This window comes from Typopeltis vanoorti, chromosome 15, assembly GCF_054136105.1.
Source record: "Typopeltis vanoorti isolate ZY-2024b chromosome 15, IOZ_Tvanoo_1.0, whole genome shotgun sequence".
NCBI classification, from domain to species: Eukaryota; Metazoa; Arthropoda; class Arachnida; order Uropygi; family Thelyphonidae; genus Typopeltis; species Typopeltis vanoorti.
Window position 1 is genome coordinate 48,605,021 of NC_143563.1, and position 19,075 is coordinate 48,624,095.

At 35.1% G+C, this 19,075-nt stretch overlaps 1 protein-coding gene across 2 annotated transcripts in view; it reads right to left on the reverse strand.

Annotated features, from left to right (window-relative positions):
* The window catches only part of LOC150098746 (structural maintenance of chromosomes flexible hinge domain-containing protein 1-like), a 733,568-nt gene that overhangs the window by 370,373 nt on the left and 344,120 nt on the right, over window positions 1–19,075 (reverse strand). For both annotated transcript variants that reach the window (XM_090405871.1, XM_090405872.1), the window contains exon 22: window positions 4,364–4,436. In XM_090405871.1, coding sequence (XP_090261997.1) covers window positions 4,364–4,436 — 73 coding nt within the window. The remainder of the gene's footprint in view (window positions 1–4,363; window positions 4,437–19,075) is intronic.

Sequence of the window (19,075 nt, forward strand, 5' to 3'; positions counted from 1 at the left end):
TAGATTTTGTAGATACAAGAATGGTCCAGATGATGGAGAGGATCTTTAGGTGAGCAGGTAAGAGTAGCAATTTGGAAAGGCCAGAAGGATGTCTCTATGCTATATCTTTTGAGGATTGTGTAATTTTTTACAAGTGTCCCAAATGTAGGGAATGGCCATGCTTTTTTTTTTTTTTTTAATTTAATTTTCTTATTTGGGGGAAAGGGATAGTGAGCTCTGATGATTTTGTTAGTGGGGAGGGGTGTCACTGTATAAAACCGTGTACAGAATGTAATTTTTTAGTGAAGAAACTAACATGGTTGTAACAGATGGTTCTAGCTCCATTTGCTATGGGTCTGATAACACCATACTGCTGGAAAATGGTGCAACAGACAGACTAAAAAGGATAAGGATCTATTTGGTAGCTGAGTAACTAGCGTATCAAGATAGGGCAGACAACTGTTTTCGTTTTCAATGATGAAATTGATCTAAAAAAGATGTACAGAGAAAACTGTCACAAATAGTTAACACTCTATCTCTGAATGGATACCCTTCTAACATTTTAAATAAATTGCTTTTTAAAGACAATCCCCTATAACGTGGAACAGAGTCCCAATATGTGTCCACAGCTGTCATTCCATATATTAATTCACTATCCACAAAATTGGTGAGAATGTTAAAAGCTCATAACATCAGAGTAGTTTTAAAACCAACTACCACGATCAGACAAGTCTTAAGATCACACAAAGAGGAGGTACCTTTCTTCAAATTTCCTGGACTATATGAAATTCCATGCACGTGTGGCCTTTCTTACATTGGACAGACCTCTAGAAGTTTTGAAATAAGACAGAAGGAACATGTGGGGGATATCAATCTTGACAATCTTGAAAACTTGACATTGTCTGTTTGCTTACTTGGAAAAAATGGAGTAAAACCAGGTTTAAAATTGCTTGGTATCTTTAACATAACTATACCCAAGTTAAAAATACTTTCTACATCTATATCTCCTCCTGAGATTTTTATTTAATAAGGTTATAACACCTTATGGTAACTTGTTTTGGTAAAATACTTACAAGCTCTGCATTACTAAATCTTGGTATTTCTAGCCTGGCTCCCACTGATGAGACCTCAATAAAGGTCGAAACCGGTCTGGGTAGTGGCCCCTTGCCTTTAATACAAAACATCATACATCCCCTTCTTGGAGATGTGTTTTGGCATTAAGGGTAAATATTAAGATTAGTGATCAGAGCTTGCTCCACTTTTACCACGAGTTGCCTTGGTCTTGCACTACCTGTGGGATCAGCTAGTCTTACATAAATTGCTGGCGCAAACTTGACATTGTCTGTTTGCTTACTTGGAAAAAATGGAATAAAACCAGGTTTAAAATTGCTTGGTATCTTTAACGTACCTACGATGTCCTGGGTTTCACTGACCAGTTAAATGCTGCAAATAGTTTGTATGTTGTAAAGATAATTCTTTAACAATGTTATCCAAAAATTTCCAAACAGTTGGATGGGAACACTGAAAGAGAGACTGAAGTCCATAGTACTATCCTTCGATACAATTTGTAGTTCTAGCTATACAGTTGGCTGCAGAGTGTCTATGGTTCCCAGTAGACACTCTGCAGAGTGTCTATGGTTCCCAGTAGAAATATTGAATAGAGGTTGTCTATAAGTGCCATTCCTGAGCTGTCGACCTAATATATGTACATTCAAAGTAAAGGAGAACTTGTTCGATTTGTTCATTATATTCGTCTAAATTAGAGAACAGATCAGCAACTTCTAAAAATGTTTCTAACACTTCTTCTTCTGGCAAACGTGCAAGTGATTGTAACATTTTAATTTGTACTGCAAATGACTGACTGGAGTCATATAGAGATTTTAGTCCACATTCATTTGCTTTGCATATAATAGATTGTGATAAGTGGAAAAAGCAGCCACCAATTTCGATCTTTTCAAACATGGTACGGAAAGCATTCATTGCTGCTGTTTCAAAATCGGTCAAAATTTTTCGTGGTCGAGCTTGAGGAATTTTCTCCAGTAACATGTTTAACATCTTCACGTATATTTCTTCCTTTTTCCCTGGTAGAAGAGCCAGTAGTCAAGGAAAAGCGACACCTGAATCATATTGGACATGGATACCGTATAACTGATAATATATTTCTGGAACCACTTTAAATGTACCATCTGCTAGTCAAAAATCATTAACTACAAGTTCATCTAGAAGAGTCTTGTGACCAATTAGTATTAACGTTCTGGATCTTCTGCCTCGGAATCATGAATAATCCATTTAGAGTACTTTTCTGGTATTTCAAAATTTTTGTTATCTGGATTTGACAGAACGTTTCCGATTGTTTTAGCTTTGGATCTATTTAATTGCCTCGTCATGGAGCTCTTCTTCAGTAGACACATTTTTAATCCATCTGATACAGTCACTAAACCGTTAGCTATAATTGCACAAGCCGTTGCGCCTGGATTCGACATTTTTCTTTTCATTTGATTTGCAAGTTGATGGGCTTCAGATTCAAAAGTCCTATTAACATGACAGTGTTCTGAAGACTCACGGATAATCTTGTTGTCTCTGGTATGGAGCAGCGATCGACAATGTAAAGTTCTAAACTTTGCACAACGCCAATGAATAGTTCTGATAGCAGTTTCACGGTGACGAACAAACTCGAATTCTTTGTAAATTATAATTTGACCACCTTTATTACTAACGCCGTACTCAAAATCAGCCATTGGTAAATTAAAAATTAATTTTAAAAATTTAATCACAAAATTTATTATCTCGCACGTTATACACTAGTTGTGTTACGAGTCACTAAACTAGAACTGAAGAATGTAAGACAAAAATTTACTTAATATACCTTTATCCAAACAATTCTTAGAAATTCTTGAGAAGATCATGGTGATTAACAATTGTCGATTGGTTTTACCTTAGGAAATTATTCCTTGTAAATCTTAGGTAAGTACTAATTAGGGTAGCTAATCACTACATCATTTTGAGTTTCCAACTCAACCACCTCCCTAATCCCCTTGCCCAAATCTGCACTAGTGATATACCCCTTGCTGGTTATAAATTTTGTGCAATTTTTGGTAAATTTTATTTTATGTGTAATTTCTTACTTGCATATTTTTTCCTTTTAATTTTTTTCTTAGTGTATTTTTTATCTATGTGTAATTTTTTCTTTGTTTTTTCTTCCCTGTGTAATTTCTTAATTTCAAAATTACTTGTGTAAATATTTTCCTATTTTTCCTTTTAATTTTTTTCTTAGTGTATTTTTATCTATGTGTAATTTTTTGTTTAATTTCTTAAGTTCATAATTTCTTACTTGTGTACTTTTCCTTTTAATTTTTTTCGTAGTGTATTTTTATCTATGTGTAATTTTTACAGTGCAATTTTATCCCATGTAATTTTTTCCTGTGTAATTTTGTCCTGACATGCTTTTAAGACACTTCTAACTGACTCAATATCAATACAACTAGGTCTTATTCTCCCTCTCTCTGCATGTTTGTTTTCTCTGCCATGCCATCCTGGCAGCAAACACTTACTTTTCTCACCCATTCTGTTTAAGTGACCATACACCTGAAGCCATCTGAAATTGACTCTGCTTAGATATTCCTGAATGCTAACAATGTTAAGTTGCTTCCTTCACAATTCCAACTGTAGGAAGTTTTCTCATCATTTTTCACTATTTATTTATTATTATTATTTTAATTTGGCTTTTTTAAATTTAACTTCCTTCCTAATATCCTAATTTGGGATTTAGCCAATCAAACTCTATTCTTAATGGACTAAACCAAAATACAGTATGACTGGCTGAATCCGAGATGAGGATATTAGTCACACAATAACAAAATAGTTTCCTTTTGTTATACATATGTATCATTTTACAAATTTTAAATACTCAATTTGCAATTTTCTCTTACACACATACACACACACAAACAAACATATTTAGAAAATATCACATTATTTTACAAGTATAAATTCTCATTCCCAATCATGATGCTTATTTTTCTATGTTAAAACCAATAATATTCTGGCCATTTCACTGAAACAAAAGTGATCCTTGCAGCTGAATTATATGATGGAATGTGTATGTATAATTAAATAGTATAACACACTCCATGATAATGTAAATCAACACCATGAATAATGTGCTAGAGAAATTACTTTAGTGTCATGTTTCTTTTCTTGAGCTCATCATTATGTAAAAGCCAGTGATGTCATAACTGACATGCTTAATCTGTTTAAACAGGTATGCAGATTCTTGTGAATGGTTTTGTGAATGTACTAAAATATTTATGTTAATTTCATTTTGAGCATAATAGTAAATACCTTCAAGATATAATAATACCAAGAAAAAAAATTTTCAATTTACCAGGTAAAAGACGAATTTTTAAACTTTGAGTATCCTCCTCTAAACCAGGGATTCTCACAGAAAATGCAAAGTTCTGAAATAAAATTTCAAATACTTACTCAAAATGAATATTTCCTTTTAAAAGATATAACCAGGCAAGAAAATTACTTAAAATATCTGCAAATCTAATAAAGATGCCTTATTTGTTTAAACACTATACATAACAAGGATCACTATCCATTACCTGGTATCTATCAATTTGGTGTAAATGACCCATTTTAAACACTTTTTTCAAAATTTAATGTAAATCCCACCAACAATCTATATACCATAGATTTATTATAACCAAAGTTATAAATCTGCAGCATGTTACTACTTCTATGGTGGGTTCAACTGAGATAAAGGTCTGTTTCTGTGAACTGTTCATTATATTTTAATTTAGTGTTATTATTATTATTTGTTATTTTCATGATAAATGTTCAAAGGAAAGGTTGAAAACTTATAACACATACAATAGTGCAGGCAAAGTAAAGATTATATAACAGGCCCACTTTTCACTAAAAAGATTGACAATGGAACTTATTCAAGCAACTTCAAGATTCCAATAATGAAGGTAGTAATCATATTCATGGGTGATGAAAATCATTTACCACCTAAAGACTTCTATAATATTCAGCAAGTCTTTGTCACCAGACCTGTAACACAATAGTGCCAAGTTTTTTTTTTTTTTTAAAGCAGATTTATTCATTTGGGAATCCAGTATTAGTAAGGATGTTCCAAAAAACAGAAGGCAGAGGAAATGAAAAAGATGAGAGGTTGATTTGATGTTTTTTGGAATTAGACTGTGCACTGAAGTTCATCAGTAGCTGCTAGTGTTCTTACATGATTGTAGGAAAGCAGAAGAATGGTAGTGGTCAGTTTAGTGAAACAATGCTCATTAAAGCACTTATGTGTGTGTGTGGGGGGGGGGGGGGGGGTAGTTATGAACTATGAGAAAGTTACCGGAGGAAGTTATGAGAGAACAGTCACCTAATAGGCAGAATGTGCTCTTCTACATATAATCAGGTATTCCTAGAAAGGTCTTGGTTTGCCATCTCAATTGTGAGAACAATATTCTAAGGTCAGTTGAATTTGTATTTATAAGGAAATGAGCAGAAGAGATGCAGTGTTTTAAAAAAAGTGAAGCATTTTAGAGGTTGATGAGGATATGGATGTAATATGTTTATGACAGGATAAATTGAATGAGAAAGCCAGCCCAAGAAGAGGAACTAATCTCTGATCTTAAATGTAAATCACAACATTATTAAAATTAGAAGAGAGTGAAGTAGAATCTTTTTTCTAGGTAATAACAGATAATAAAAAGATAACTGGCTGTATTTTGATAGAATCAAAATTCTAAATTAAAGATACCAAGAAATTATATACAGTCATACCCGACATATGCGAATCCGGAGTTACGTGGTTTCTTATATGTATGTATTCCCGTCCCGCTTCATGTCTCACCACTAATCGTATCTTTCAGGCGCCGGCCACATTTGCCAGTGTCGCACATGCTGTGAACAAGCACTGACATGTTTCGCGCGGTCTCTATTCATACACGATTTTTTATTGTCTACAAACCTTGCGATTGTTTAATGTTATATTCTTGATAAAAATTTTATCACATAAAAAATAATAATGTCGTTCAAAAGAAGCAAGTCCAATTCTTCTACTGCTAGCAAGAAAAGAAAAACATTGACTTTGGAAACACAACTCGACATTATTAAAGATTTTTATGGCAGAATGAAAATTTGTGAGCTAGCAAAGTTCGATCTACAGGAATCCACAGTAAGAAGAATCATAAAAGAAAGGTTTACAGATTTTGGAGGACATAGATTCTAACGAGGAACGAATTGTAGCCACAAGGCAAGGAATAAAAAAAAATCATTAGCTTGCTATGAAGAAATTTTGATGACAAGAAAATGACATTATGCCATCAGACGAATCTATTAGATTTTATGAAATCATCGACATCGAAATAACTTTCTTTTTTTTATGTAAGAAAAACTACAGTTATAATTATATTTTTTTAAAAATATAGGTGTTCTTGTAAACCTTTGGTCCCAATTGTATGTTTGTATATATAAATTACATGCAAAATTATACCCTGAGTTACGCGAATTCGACTCGCGCGCTTTTTGTTGGTCCCACCTACTGTGTAACTTCGGGGTTTTACTGTACTTGGTTTAATCCATTATCCACGTGTAATCAAACAAAGTTTGTGCCTGAAGTATCTTTCAGGACTGGGGCAAATCGTGGCAAAGGTGGTGTATAAGTTCTCATCACTTGCCTCAGTATCCCATAATGCAAAACACATCTTGCAGACATGTATAATGCTATGCATTAAGGGAAGATTCACAACCCTAGACTGGCTCTGACCTTTATTGAGGTCTCATCAGTGGGAGTCAGACCCAGAAGTAGTGATACTGAGGTGGAAGTAATGGAGAAGTCATATTTCCATATACCAGTTGCCAAAAGGTGTCACACCTTATTATTCAAAATATTCTGGATTAGAGATAGATAGTTGCCCCCTTCCCTTAATGCATTACCTTCCATAATCAGTGTTAAACCTTAATCTCCTCACCATTCTCAAGTGAGGATGTAGATAACTTAGTGAATTTTGATTCTGTTGAAAGTTTTTCACTTGGTTATATTATAATTTAAAGATACCAAGAAATTATATACTTGGTTTAATCCATTATCCAAGTGTAAGCAAACAAAGTTTGCGCCTGAAGTATCTTAACAGGACTGGGGCAACTCGTGGCAAAGGTGGTATAAGTTCTCATCACTTGCCTCAGTATCCCATAATGCAAAGCACATCTCCTTGCAGATATGTATAATGAGGTACTGACGCAAGTGATGAGAACTTATACCACCTTTGCCACGAGTTGTCCTGGTCCTGAAAGATACTTCAGTTGCAAACTTTGTTTGCTTACACTCGGATAATGGATTAAACCAAGTATATAATTTCTTGGTATATCTTTAAATTATAATATAACCAAGTGAAAAACTTTCAACAGAATCAAAATTCACTAAGTTATCTACATCCCCACTTGAGAATGGTAAGGAGATTAGTGTTTAACACTGATTATGGAAGATCCTGCAGCTTGAATCATTTGAGTAATACAAGGTTTCTCAAACGAAAAAGCTATGGAAAGTACTGTTATCATCAAAACTATGAAGGGAATTTGAAAATAGAGATAGAAGGTCAATTCATGTCTAAGAGTACAGAGCCCTAGGACACTCTAGCATTGACAAAAGAATTCTGATAAGAGGAAGCCATCCACCATTACACATAATGAATGACCAGAGATGAAATGAACAATCTAATCACAAAAGACAGAAGGGAGAGAGATCATAAGATGAGAGCATTTTGAAAAGGATTTGATGCTTGACATGATCAAATGCCTTGGAAATATCAAGGACAACTACATGAGTTTATAAAGATCATCCTCTGGCCTGTATCCAAACTTGGGAAGGGAGGTTTGCTGACGAATAAGAAAATGGCAGAATCCATACTAGTAATCATTAACTAATTAGTCACCAGATAGTGAAGAAGCTGGCTGTTGATGATCTTCACCATCACTCCAAGAGGTGAGAACAATGGAATGATAGTTTGATGCCATCTTCCTTTTTTAGGGACAAGATGGACAACGGCTTGCTTCCATGCTATAGGGTAGCAAGACATGAATGACAGAAAATGATGTAATTAACAGGATACAATGTAAAGGGTATAGTATTTCCAGAGTGAAAAGTGCATCAGAGGCCATTTCATGTAAGATAGAAGCCAACAGGACAAAATATAGAATTGGTTGCTTCTATAGATCAGGAGATGTGAAGGATGGTGTGGATGGTAAATAAGCTCAATGAATGGAGGATGAGTAATTATTATGAGAAAAAAAAATTACTTTCTCATGCCCTTTCCACCTTCCAATCTATGTGGCCATAGATTGGTAGGAGAGGACACATGGCAGGAAGGAAATGAAATCTATGCAGTTGCTAAGGAATATAAGGTCATCCCTCCCCCATCCACCACCCCAAGTGGCAGATAGGGGAATGACCCCAGATATGGAAGCTAGCAGCGAAATAAGCAGAGACAACTCTGACAAATAAGTCACAGACCAAATAGAGTAGTTACTAATAGGATGTGGGGGAATAGGGCTAGCAGGTCTGTCTCAACCAAACTTCACATTATCCTATGACAGCACTATGTCATGGCAAGTCAGTGTCTCCATATATGCAGTAGTTCTAGCATGGCAAGAGAATGCTTTCTACAGGGGCAGCAAATATAAAGTACCCTTCACCAGGCAGAAGAACAACCGTAAGAACAACATTGTCAATGACGGAAGGATCTACTACTGCATTCGGGGCAGCCAACACACTTGATCCAGACTCATAAGAAACAGGCAAAATATTGACTAAAATTGGCTATTCGGTCCTCAGAAGACATTTTCATATCACAACTGTAAACATCAGAACATTGCATAAAACTAGTAAACTGAAACTACTCAAAGAGAAGTTAGAACACTTTAGATAGATTGTGATAGGAATTTTAGAAACATACTGGCCAGAAGAAGGTATGGTAGAGCTAAGTGAAAGAAGAACGTACTACTCTGGAGGAAGAGATCAGCAGCACAGAAATGGAGTAGCAGTTATAATCAGACAACATCTCATAAATACCATAACTGATGTAAGACCCATCTCTTCAAGAATCCTTGCCATCAGACTTAAAGCAAAAGAACCTTTATATCATAATTGTCCAAGTAAATGTTGCAGCCTATTCTCATGAGGAAATAGAATATAAAAACTTTTTAGAACTGTAAGAAAAAAAATGATGATAAAAACAATAGAAATATCCTGATAATCTTGAGGCAGATGGGCAGTATGCAGAACTACCCAGAAATGTGACTATTATGATTAAAGGAAGGCAAAATCAGGTTAAGGGAGGAAATTGGCTGTGAAGCCAAAGGTAATCCCAAAGAGTACTACTTTTGGTAAGTGACAAGTAAAAGGAAGGATAATTACAGCAGAATAATTATGATGATTGTTAATAATGTCGAAATATCTAAAATAGGCAAAATAGCCAAATTACTTAGCGATGATCAAGTAATTTAGGTATTTCATTCAAATGGAGATAGTACCATAACATGAAATGTAGGCAGTGATGTGGAAATAAATGAAAACTAGAGGGACATGGATATTACAGAATCTTGACGTGAATACAGCTATGGAATTAGATGGAATATCAGTCTGAGTATGATCTAAGGCAGGCATGTCAAATGCACGGCCTGTAGTCCACATGAGGCCTACCAACAAGTAGCATGTGGCCTGCCAAACTTTGTAACCAATATGGTTATTTAACTTTTGACAACACCGATTTAAATAAACGTATTTAAAAAATTAACATTTCCACTGAAGATTATTTTATATGCCAAACTACTCTGCAATTTTGTTACAAAAAAATCTTGTTACACCAGTGCATAAATATCAAATTTTACCGAATTTTAACGAGCAAGTCTACGTACACGGCTACATCCACTGACCAGAGCAATCAAAGGCTAGCTGTTAGCAATTTTCAAGTCATAAAAAAGTGGAGTGTTTATTTTATAATTAACCCTTTCTGCTCTAGTGATTCCAATTGGAATCACTAACTTTCTTGGCCTTCATAGCCCATATTACGTGGCGAATGATTCCAATTCTGAAATGATTCATTGAAAATGAAATTTCCATGAATCATTGAAAAAAAATACATTTTCATTTTCTGAAAAATGAAAATGTATTTTTCAGAAAAATACTTGATATCCTTATTTTTTTAGACCTAAAGACAAAATAAATAGAAAAATTTTTTTCACTTGTAAAAAAAAATTCAGGTCAGAAAGGGTTAATAAAGAATTTATAAAAATAATGTTGAAACCTTCAACCAGTGTGAATAAAAAACGATTAATTGAAGAAGAACATCGTAGTTTTCAAGAAAAATGGGAATTACAATATTTTTGTATTCAAGGGGAAAAAAATATGCCCGATATGTAGAAACACTATTGCAGTTTGCAAAGAATATAATATTAAAAGGTGTTACGATACAAATCATAAAGAAAACTATGACAAATATGTTGCAAAACTTAGTGAAGATAAATTGTCAGAATTAAAGCTGACACTTCAAAATCAACAAAGTGTATTTACCAAACCTATTGAAGATAATAGAGCTATGGCAAAAAGCAGTTATTCGTTATCATATTTAATTGCAAGCAAGTCCCCTTCAGTCGAAACCATTCACTGAAGGGGAATTCATTCGCGAATGCATTATTAAAGCAGTTAAAGTGTTGTGTCCTGATCAACTAAAGAAATTTAAAAATATAAGCTTATCTCGAAATGCCATTGCTAGCAGAACTGATGATATAGCCGGGAACTTAAGGAATCAACTAAAATCAATAATTTCAACATTTCAGACCTATTCCCTTGCAATTGACAAAAGTACAGGATATCGCTCAGCTGGCTGTTTTTATTCATGAGTGTGATATGAACTTAAAAGTAAGTGAAAAAATTATAGAAATTATTCCTATGCATGATACAACCACTAGAGTTGATATTTTTGACATCCTTATAGAAGTTTTAAATGAATACAATTTACCATTAAAAAAAGATGGTTTATCTTGCAACTGAGTGCTCCTGCCATGACTGGTGTTTACAAATTTAAAAGAAAAATGCAAAGAATGAGGTAATAATAATTTTCAACATTTTCATTGCATTATTCATCAGCAAACACTATGCTCCAAAGTTTTAAATATTGGACATGTCCTAAAAATGGCACGAATATAAATTGTAAATTATATTCGTGCATGTGGGCTTAATCATCACCAATTTAGTAACTTTCTAGAAAATATAGAAAGCGAATATAGCGATCTACCTTATTATACAGAAATTAGATGGCTTTCCAGTCATAAAGTTTTAAAGCGATTCTTCGAATTGCTGGACGAAATTACCATTTTTTTAGAATCGAAAAATTATGAATGTGAAATATTAAAAAATTATCAATGGATAAAGGACCTGGTTTTTTCAGTTGACATTACAAGTCACCTTAGTCAACTTAATCTTAAGCTACAAGACAAAAATCAAGTAGTTACCATGTTATTTGACAATATTAACATTTTCAAACAGAAATTATTACTTTGGCAAAAACAAATTCAAAAAGAAAATTTATCCCATTTTCAATGTTTTCGGTCATTATTACAAAAATCACCGAAATTGAAATTTTCAGAATATGTCAATCAAATGAAGTTATTAGAAAATGAATTCGAAAGAAGATTTTTAGATTTTAAGAAATATGAAAATCAGTTTCATCTATTTACTTCTTCTCTATCGATCGATGTTGAAACTGCTGATGACAATTTACAGTTCGAATTAATCGAAATTCAGTGTGATTCCGTACTGAAACAAAAATATATGGATGTTGAAATTCCAAAGTTCTATAATTATTAATCAGTCGATCGATACCCCAATGTGTTATGTGCAATTAGCCGTATTTTATCTATGTTCGGTAGCACATATTCCATAATATTTATGGACTAGATTGATAGGCACAGCTGAGGCAGTGAGTGTGTCAGAATTGGAAGATGTAGCATTGGACGTCTGCTTTTTGCAGATGACCTAGTTCTGCTTAGCTCTTCCACAGATGACCTCCGGCAGACCCTGGATAGGTTTGTAGCTGTTTGTGCAGAAGCCGGAATGAAGATCAGTGTGCCAAAACTGAAACATTTGTGGTCTCAAGACAACCATCCCAGTGCACTCCACATGTGAGTGGAATCCCACTGAGACAGGTGGAGAAGTTTAAATACCTTGGGTCCATATTCACGAGTGATGGAAAGTGGGACGAAGAGCAAGATACTCGAATTGGCTCAGCAAGTGAAATATTGCGGGAGCTTGGCAGTTCGGTAGTATTGAAGCGGGAGTTAAGCCAGAAAGCAAAGTTGGCTGTCTTCAATACAGTCTATGTTCCCATCTTCACCTATGGTCACGAGAGTAGGGTAATGACCGAAAGAATGCAGACACAAATCCAAGCAGCTGAAATGAGGTTCCTTCGAGGGGTTGTAGGGCTGACAAGACTCGACAGAGTCAGAAGCTCTGCAATTCGGGAAACCATCAATACTCAACCGTTGCTTCTCCATGTTGAGAGATCACAGTTATGTTGGTATGGGCACATGGTCAGTCACAAGAGAGGCTCCGCCAGCAAGCCCTCTTTGCCAAGCCAGAGAGTAGGAGGCCACGTGGAAGGCCAAGGACTCACTCAATAGATTATATCCAAAACCTTGGGTGGATACATTTGGGAGTCCCACCATAACACCTGAGCTTGGTGGAGGAGGATCATGACCATTGGAAGTTCCTCTTGCAGTTGCTGCCCCCACAACCCAGTGAGGAAAGGTGAGCCTTGGAAATGAATGAATGAAAGAATAATAAAACTTGGAAATATCAAAATTAACAGACCAGATGTCCAATCACTATTGAAAATAACTACAGTTCAACAAATTCAACCAAATTTTGAAGATTTCGTTAATGAAAAACATTGTCGAGTTTCCTCAAAAAAATGACGTATAATTTTATTTAAATACATAAACTTTATATTTTATATGTATTTTTGTAACATGGTTGTATTCTGTACTTATATACTCTAATGTTAATATTAAAAAATCTGTTTCCTCTTTATTTCATTTTTTTTTTCTTGCAGCCTGTGGCTTGATGTATAATTCTTAATTTGGCTCTTGGAGGTAAACGAGTTTGACATGCCAGATCTAAGAAATTGGCCTTTGAATGGCAAGTGCCTCTGACAACTTGTTTAATTGAAGTTACAGCTCTGGATTAGTCCCAAGGGGATGGAAACGGAAGAAAATAGTTCCAATAAGCATATCAGGAATGGTGGTCACAGTATTGGAGAAGTTAGAAAAGAAGGTAGATAGGAATGGGATAATCAAAAATCAAAGAATAGGTAGATAGGAATGGGATAGTATATTGGAACAGAAGTTTTGTAAAGGTAGGTCATGCTTCAGTAAATTACACATTTGTATAATAAGTGCAAATTGAGGTAACAGCCACACAGTAATACTGCTGGACTTTGCAAATGCTTCTGACATGATACCAGATGAAATTCTAATATATAAACTGATGCATATATCCTTATGGACATGTATAATGCATTTGCATTATGGGATACTAAGGCAATCGATGAGCAGTCATTAGCCTATATATATAAAAATAGACCAGTCGTGGAAGTGACTTCACTCACAAACTTTGTTTGCTTACACTTGAATAAAGGATGAAACCAAGAATATAATTGTTTGGCATCTTTAATTAAGAGTGAATAATAAATAAAAGGATATATTAAATAGGTGTTCTCTCACAACATTCAAAGAAACATAAAATGGAAAGTTTCAAGTCATCTGTCTCAAGGAAGCAGGCAATATTAATTATTTTATTTGAACAGGTGATGGAACTAGTGAAATCTAAAACTGTAAATTGACTTTAATGAAGAGACATCACGGTGTCCGATACAGTGTTTATAAAGAGTAAAAGAAACTGTTTTTCTCTAGCAAAAAAAAAATAGTGGTTTATGCTTCTTGTAATAAAATCACCTCATGTAAGAATATTTAGACTCTGGTGAAACACTGAGGATGAATGAAATAATATATGCTAAATAAGGAAACTCCCCATGTGGCAGCCAGGGAATAAGAATAGCCCCACTGTAGCTCATGCATGTCATCTGATCTGATCTGATTTTCCCTTTCAGTTGTTTCCAATCTTAGGTGACTTTGTAGGCATTACCAACAAAGTATTCGTGGTGAGATTTTTACAGAGTAGGTCACCATTGCTTTCCCCAACCCTCCAATTTTATCCAGGTTCAGGACTGGCATATGGCTGGGACGTATTCATGACTGTAATTCATGTGTGTTCACATGGCCGGTTTGCTGTTTTGGGGGACGAAAAACACGAGTTTCCAGGTGAAAAACATGTCATACAAGGCAACTAAAAGGGTACCCAGTGCCTGGAGGAGGTATAGCTGGATCACCCTGTCTCCAGGGATCATAAATATGGAGGCCTGATCCTCAGGGTTAAGCATGGGGATGACAATCCTGCCCCCCAAAAAAACTTGTCATGAAATCTAAAGAAATAACTACTGGATGGACTAAATGGTGACAAAATGGCAAATGTCTTAAGGATATGAAAATTGGATCATGGAACATACTTTCTCTTTACCAATCTGGAGCTTTAAAAATGCTGCTGCAGCAATTGGATAAATACAAGATACTTGTTACAGCTATGCAAGAAATGAGATGGACATAAGAAGGGATTATGGGAGAAAAAAATCATATTTTTTATAGCTGCCAAAAGAAAGATCACATGTTTGGAACAGGTTTCATTGTAAACAAGAGGAGAAAACATTTTATCATGGACTCCAAAGCAAACTCATCTCGAATGTGTAGGTTACAAATTAAAGGACAGTTTTATTAACTACACATATAAAACTGTAGTTAATAAAACATGCTCCAACTGAAGAAAAGAATGATGCTGAAAAAGTTGTTTTATGACCCAAAGAGGAATGTAAAAATCACACAGGCCTGTGATAGAAAAGTTGTCTGAGAAGTAATAATTGATTCTTATAGATTGTTAGGTGCTGAGTTCAGAAAAAATAGTAAAAAAGTTCCATCACCCACCAATTTTACCCAATTTCTAATTTTATAGTTTTTATTAGAAATATTTGGATTTAAATTCAGCACACTGGTATTTATTTTCATTCTTCTTTATTTACAGCTAATTAGTTGTATAAGTGCTTTTTTGAAGTGTCTTTTTATGGTAAATAAAGAAATTTCCACAAAACGTCTCATTCTTAAGATAGGAGAGGGAGAGAGGAATGCAGATAAAAGTGAAGGTGGCTACTTTGAATCCAATTCGCCAAGATAAAGGATGGCTTTCCTGTTGTTGCAGACACATTTTCTTGTGTGATTCTTTAGTTGAACTTTAGTCGTTGCCTACCAAGGTTATCATATTTCTGAAAGGTGGCATATTTTCTAAGTTAGTTTGAAGATTTAATTTAATGTGTTTGCGGTTTTTTAATGTTTTTATGTAGTGTCGTGTAATAGTGTTGATGTCATTCAATAAAATTTGTTTAACTGTGTTTTAAGTGGTGTTCGTAATGGCTTCAAGAGGTTGCAAAAATTCACCTAACATTTTCTGCTACATATGCGGTGTTAGATCCTGAATGAGGACCTTTTTATCAAAAGGGTCATTCAGTCAGGATTTAACAAGAAACAAAATTCTGAACTAGAAATACTTAGACTTTTAGTCAAAAAGGCAAAAGGAAAACATGTTAGAATTACTCTAGAAAGAAGTAAAGTAGAAGTGAAATTTATGTTTAAGCAAAACTGTACTGTTAAGAAAATGTTGGTATTTTAAATATGCTCTGTGTAAGAATGTATGTCTAAGTGTGAACAAAGGTGCAAAGGTTGCTAGCTAGCTGCCTACGATGACATAACAGCCAAAGCAAAAGCGTTCGTGGAAGGCAAGCTGAACTCGTGTTCTGCGAAAAGAGCGCTCTTCAAGCAGGAGTGTGATGCAACCACGTAAGGGCGAATAGGAGAGCGCAACGAGAGATCCTCTGATACGACAAGAGGGCGCTATGAATGGCAATAAAAGCGAGTTCACTCGAGTTTTGAAGCCCCATTTTTTTCTGTTCCTGTTTCCTCAAGCGGACCAGCAGTGCTGACCGATCGACAGTACTGGACATCAATCTTCCCAGTTACTAACTGATGGAGTCGGGCATGCTATACATGAGATGACGGCATCCACCGACTCAGGCCATTGGTAAGATAGCCCGATGGTTAAAATGTGAGACAGCAGAAAGTCTTCCCCCCCTTCCCTCTTGAAGGATGGCAGAGCTGATGACGACGACCCGCTAGATGAGCATTAGTCTGGCAAAAGCAAGGAATGGCCATTTGTGTTGATCAGAGCAAGCTCCACGTGGACCCGACTAGATAAAGCAGAAAGACGTCTGGCTACAAAGGACGGACGAAAGGAGCATGATGACTGATTAAGAAAGTGGTAATGTGTAAAATTTGGTGTTTCATTGTGAATCTTACTTATTCTTTTTCTTTGTTCTCTAAAATTTTCGTCTAGATATGCTTGTACTTAATGAATTTTTCTCTAACACTTTAATTACCCTTTAATTCACTCTTAAGAATAATGCTAGTAGATATAAGACAAAAGAATTGCTAATCGTCAACACCAATTCCTTTGTTTCAATACTGGATCTGATTCCTCTTTCGGATTCAGGGAAAATTTCTATTATCCTGCGCCACCCTGAATCCTAGATTAACAAAGAGTGCAGAACCAAGGAACCAGAACACAGTTTAGCATGCTATCTTATTTCACTATAACTTATTCATGCAGTCGTAGCCTCCCTATTTAACTTATCTCTCACTGTGGTCCGAATTTTATGAGAAAGTGCAAGAGAAAAAAATCAGGCAAGGCACCAGTTAAACTTAAAAAGCAAAATATTTAATTACAATTGAAGCATCTTACACTTTATGAATATACATTAATAAAGCAGTCTACAATTTCTAAGGAATGAGCATTAATTATTTAACCTCTCTATCGTTATCATAACATGCAAAACAAAGAACTTCATAAACAGTTTACAACTTCTACTTGATAAATCAAACATACTCCTCTATACTCTTCAATACTAAAGGACATTTGCTAATTGAATTTCTAATTTAGTTTCACATGCTCTTACAATAATTCTTTCACTAAAATTTCATAATCACTCTACTATAAAAAGAATATTATCTCTAGCGTCCTTCCTATAATTACAAACTTTCTTCTTATACACAATTGCTTATAAAAACATAGACTGTACATTACCAACTGCTGGGGAACTGTTTGGCCACTTCACATAGCATGACTGGACAATCATTTTCGATTCCTGGTTCATTCTGCTTTTTCTAAGGCATTCTTCACGAGCCTGAGCTGTAGATATCTCCACCGCCGAAAGTAGACATACGTTGCTCTCTGGTTAACTGGCAAAACATCGTAATAATATCTCCGGAAATATCGCAGATTTCCTTCCGCTGGGCTGATCGCTGACTGGTAAACTTTCAGGAATTTCACGGCATAGTTCCTCAGTCTTTATCTCGAATCCACGTCGAAAAATGGGGGACAAGAAGGCGCCACGAGGAGGTTCCAACACACCCAAGCATGAGTCCAAGAGCATAAGAGTAAGAGAGCGTTTTTGGACATTTTAAATTGCACGCTACCAATTTCTTCTACATCATCCAGTACTTGGCGCCACATACAGAATTCTAGCATACTCTTCGGTGTGTGTGTGTGTGTGTGTGTGTGAGGTGGGGGGGGGGGACTTCGTGCTTATCTAAAAGGGTACGTGTGCACTTGTAGCACGTGTTTAGATTCTGGCCATTTTCACTTTAATCGGATTATTTTCTCTCCCAGCAATTTGTAAGTACTTATACAAAAGCAGCAAGGTTTAAGAATTTAAGCAATTTACAATATTTTACCTTATAACATAAAGTAGTGAAAAAAAATCCTCAATTTAGTAATACTTTGGTAAATTACAAGAATTTAGTAAGCCCAATATATCAATATGTGATTCAAAATGTAAACCCATGTTAAGTCTGTAGGAAATGTGAATTAATTTAATTTTAGTTTCACTCAGAACTTAACAAATGTACAGAAATTTCCTTATTCATTTAACAATTACTATTGGAGAAAAGCAGAACAGATTTCTAATTGAAGGGAAAGAGAACTTTTAAGTGACTTTGTGCTCAGTAACTTATTAACTATATTGGACTAGTAGTCTGAGAGTATGCAACACTCAGTTGAATGTGAATGGAATTTGATAGCGAACTTTGTTTAGAAATTGAACTAGTGTTTTATGATGTGTGTGTGTATCTTTTAACCTAGAGATGTAAATAGTGTGTTTCATAATTAGAATGTTCCTTTATTGCTTAGCTAGTGAATTAGAATTTTGATATGACACACCTTTGATGTGTGGAAGTCTATTTGTATGCAATTTGAAATTTAATAAACATGTTTTTTCTATGTAAGTCTGAGTTTGTCTGAGCATGAGACTGATTTTACCACTCGCAAAAGTTCGGACCTATGAATAAGGGGAAATTAAGGGAAGTTTAGAAAGTTAAGGCCATGACTGCAATGTTGAAATTTCTATATAGATAGGCACTTAATACTTTAACAAGATTAGGTAATACCTGAACTCTGGGAAGGTTTCTTTGGCAAGAATTTCTCTGTTCTAGGACTCTGACTGGTGCAGCTAAATCAAACAAATTTTGTCAGAGTTCCGAAAGGAGAAACGGTCCCAGAGAGATAGGTTAGAGATTTAAATTTAGTAGGCACAAGAGGGATAAGGAAATAATAGAAAAAAGTAACAATGTAACAGCGGGGAGTTAGTGGTAAAAAAACAATGAAGAAACGTTACAGATTTCGTGAAAAAAGTGTACCATGCATATTTTGGGATGAAACTTGGTGACTTAGATAAGCCATGGACGCCGCATACGGTATGTTCCATTTGTGTAGAACTTAGAAGGTGGTCGAAGAGAGAACAAAAATCTTTCCATTTCGGAATTTCCATGGTATGTCATAGGAATTCCGAAACCATACCGGTGACTGTTACTTCTG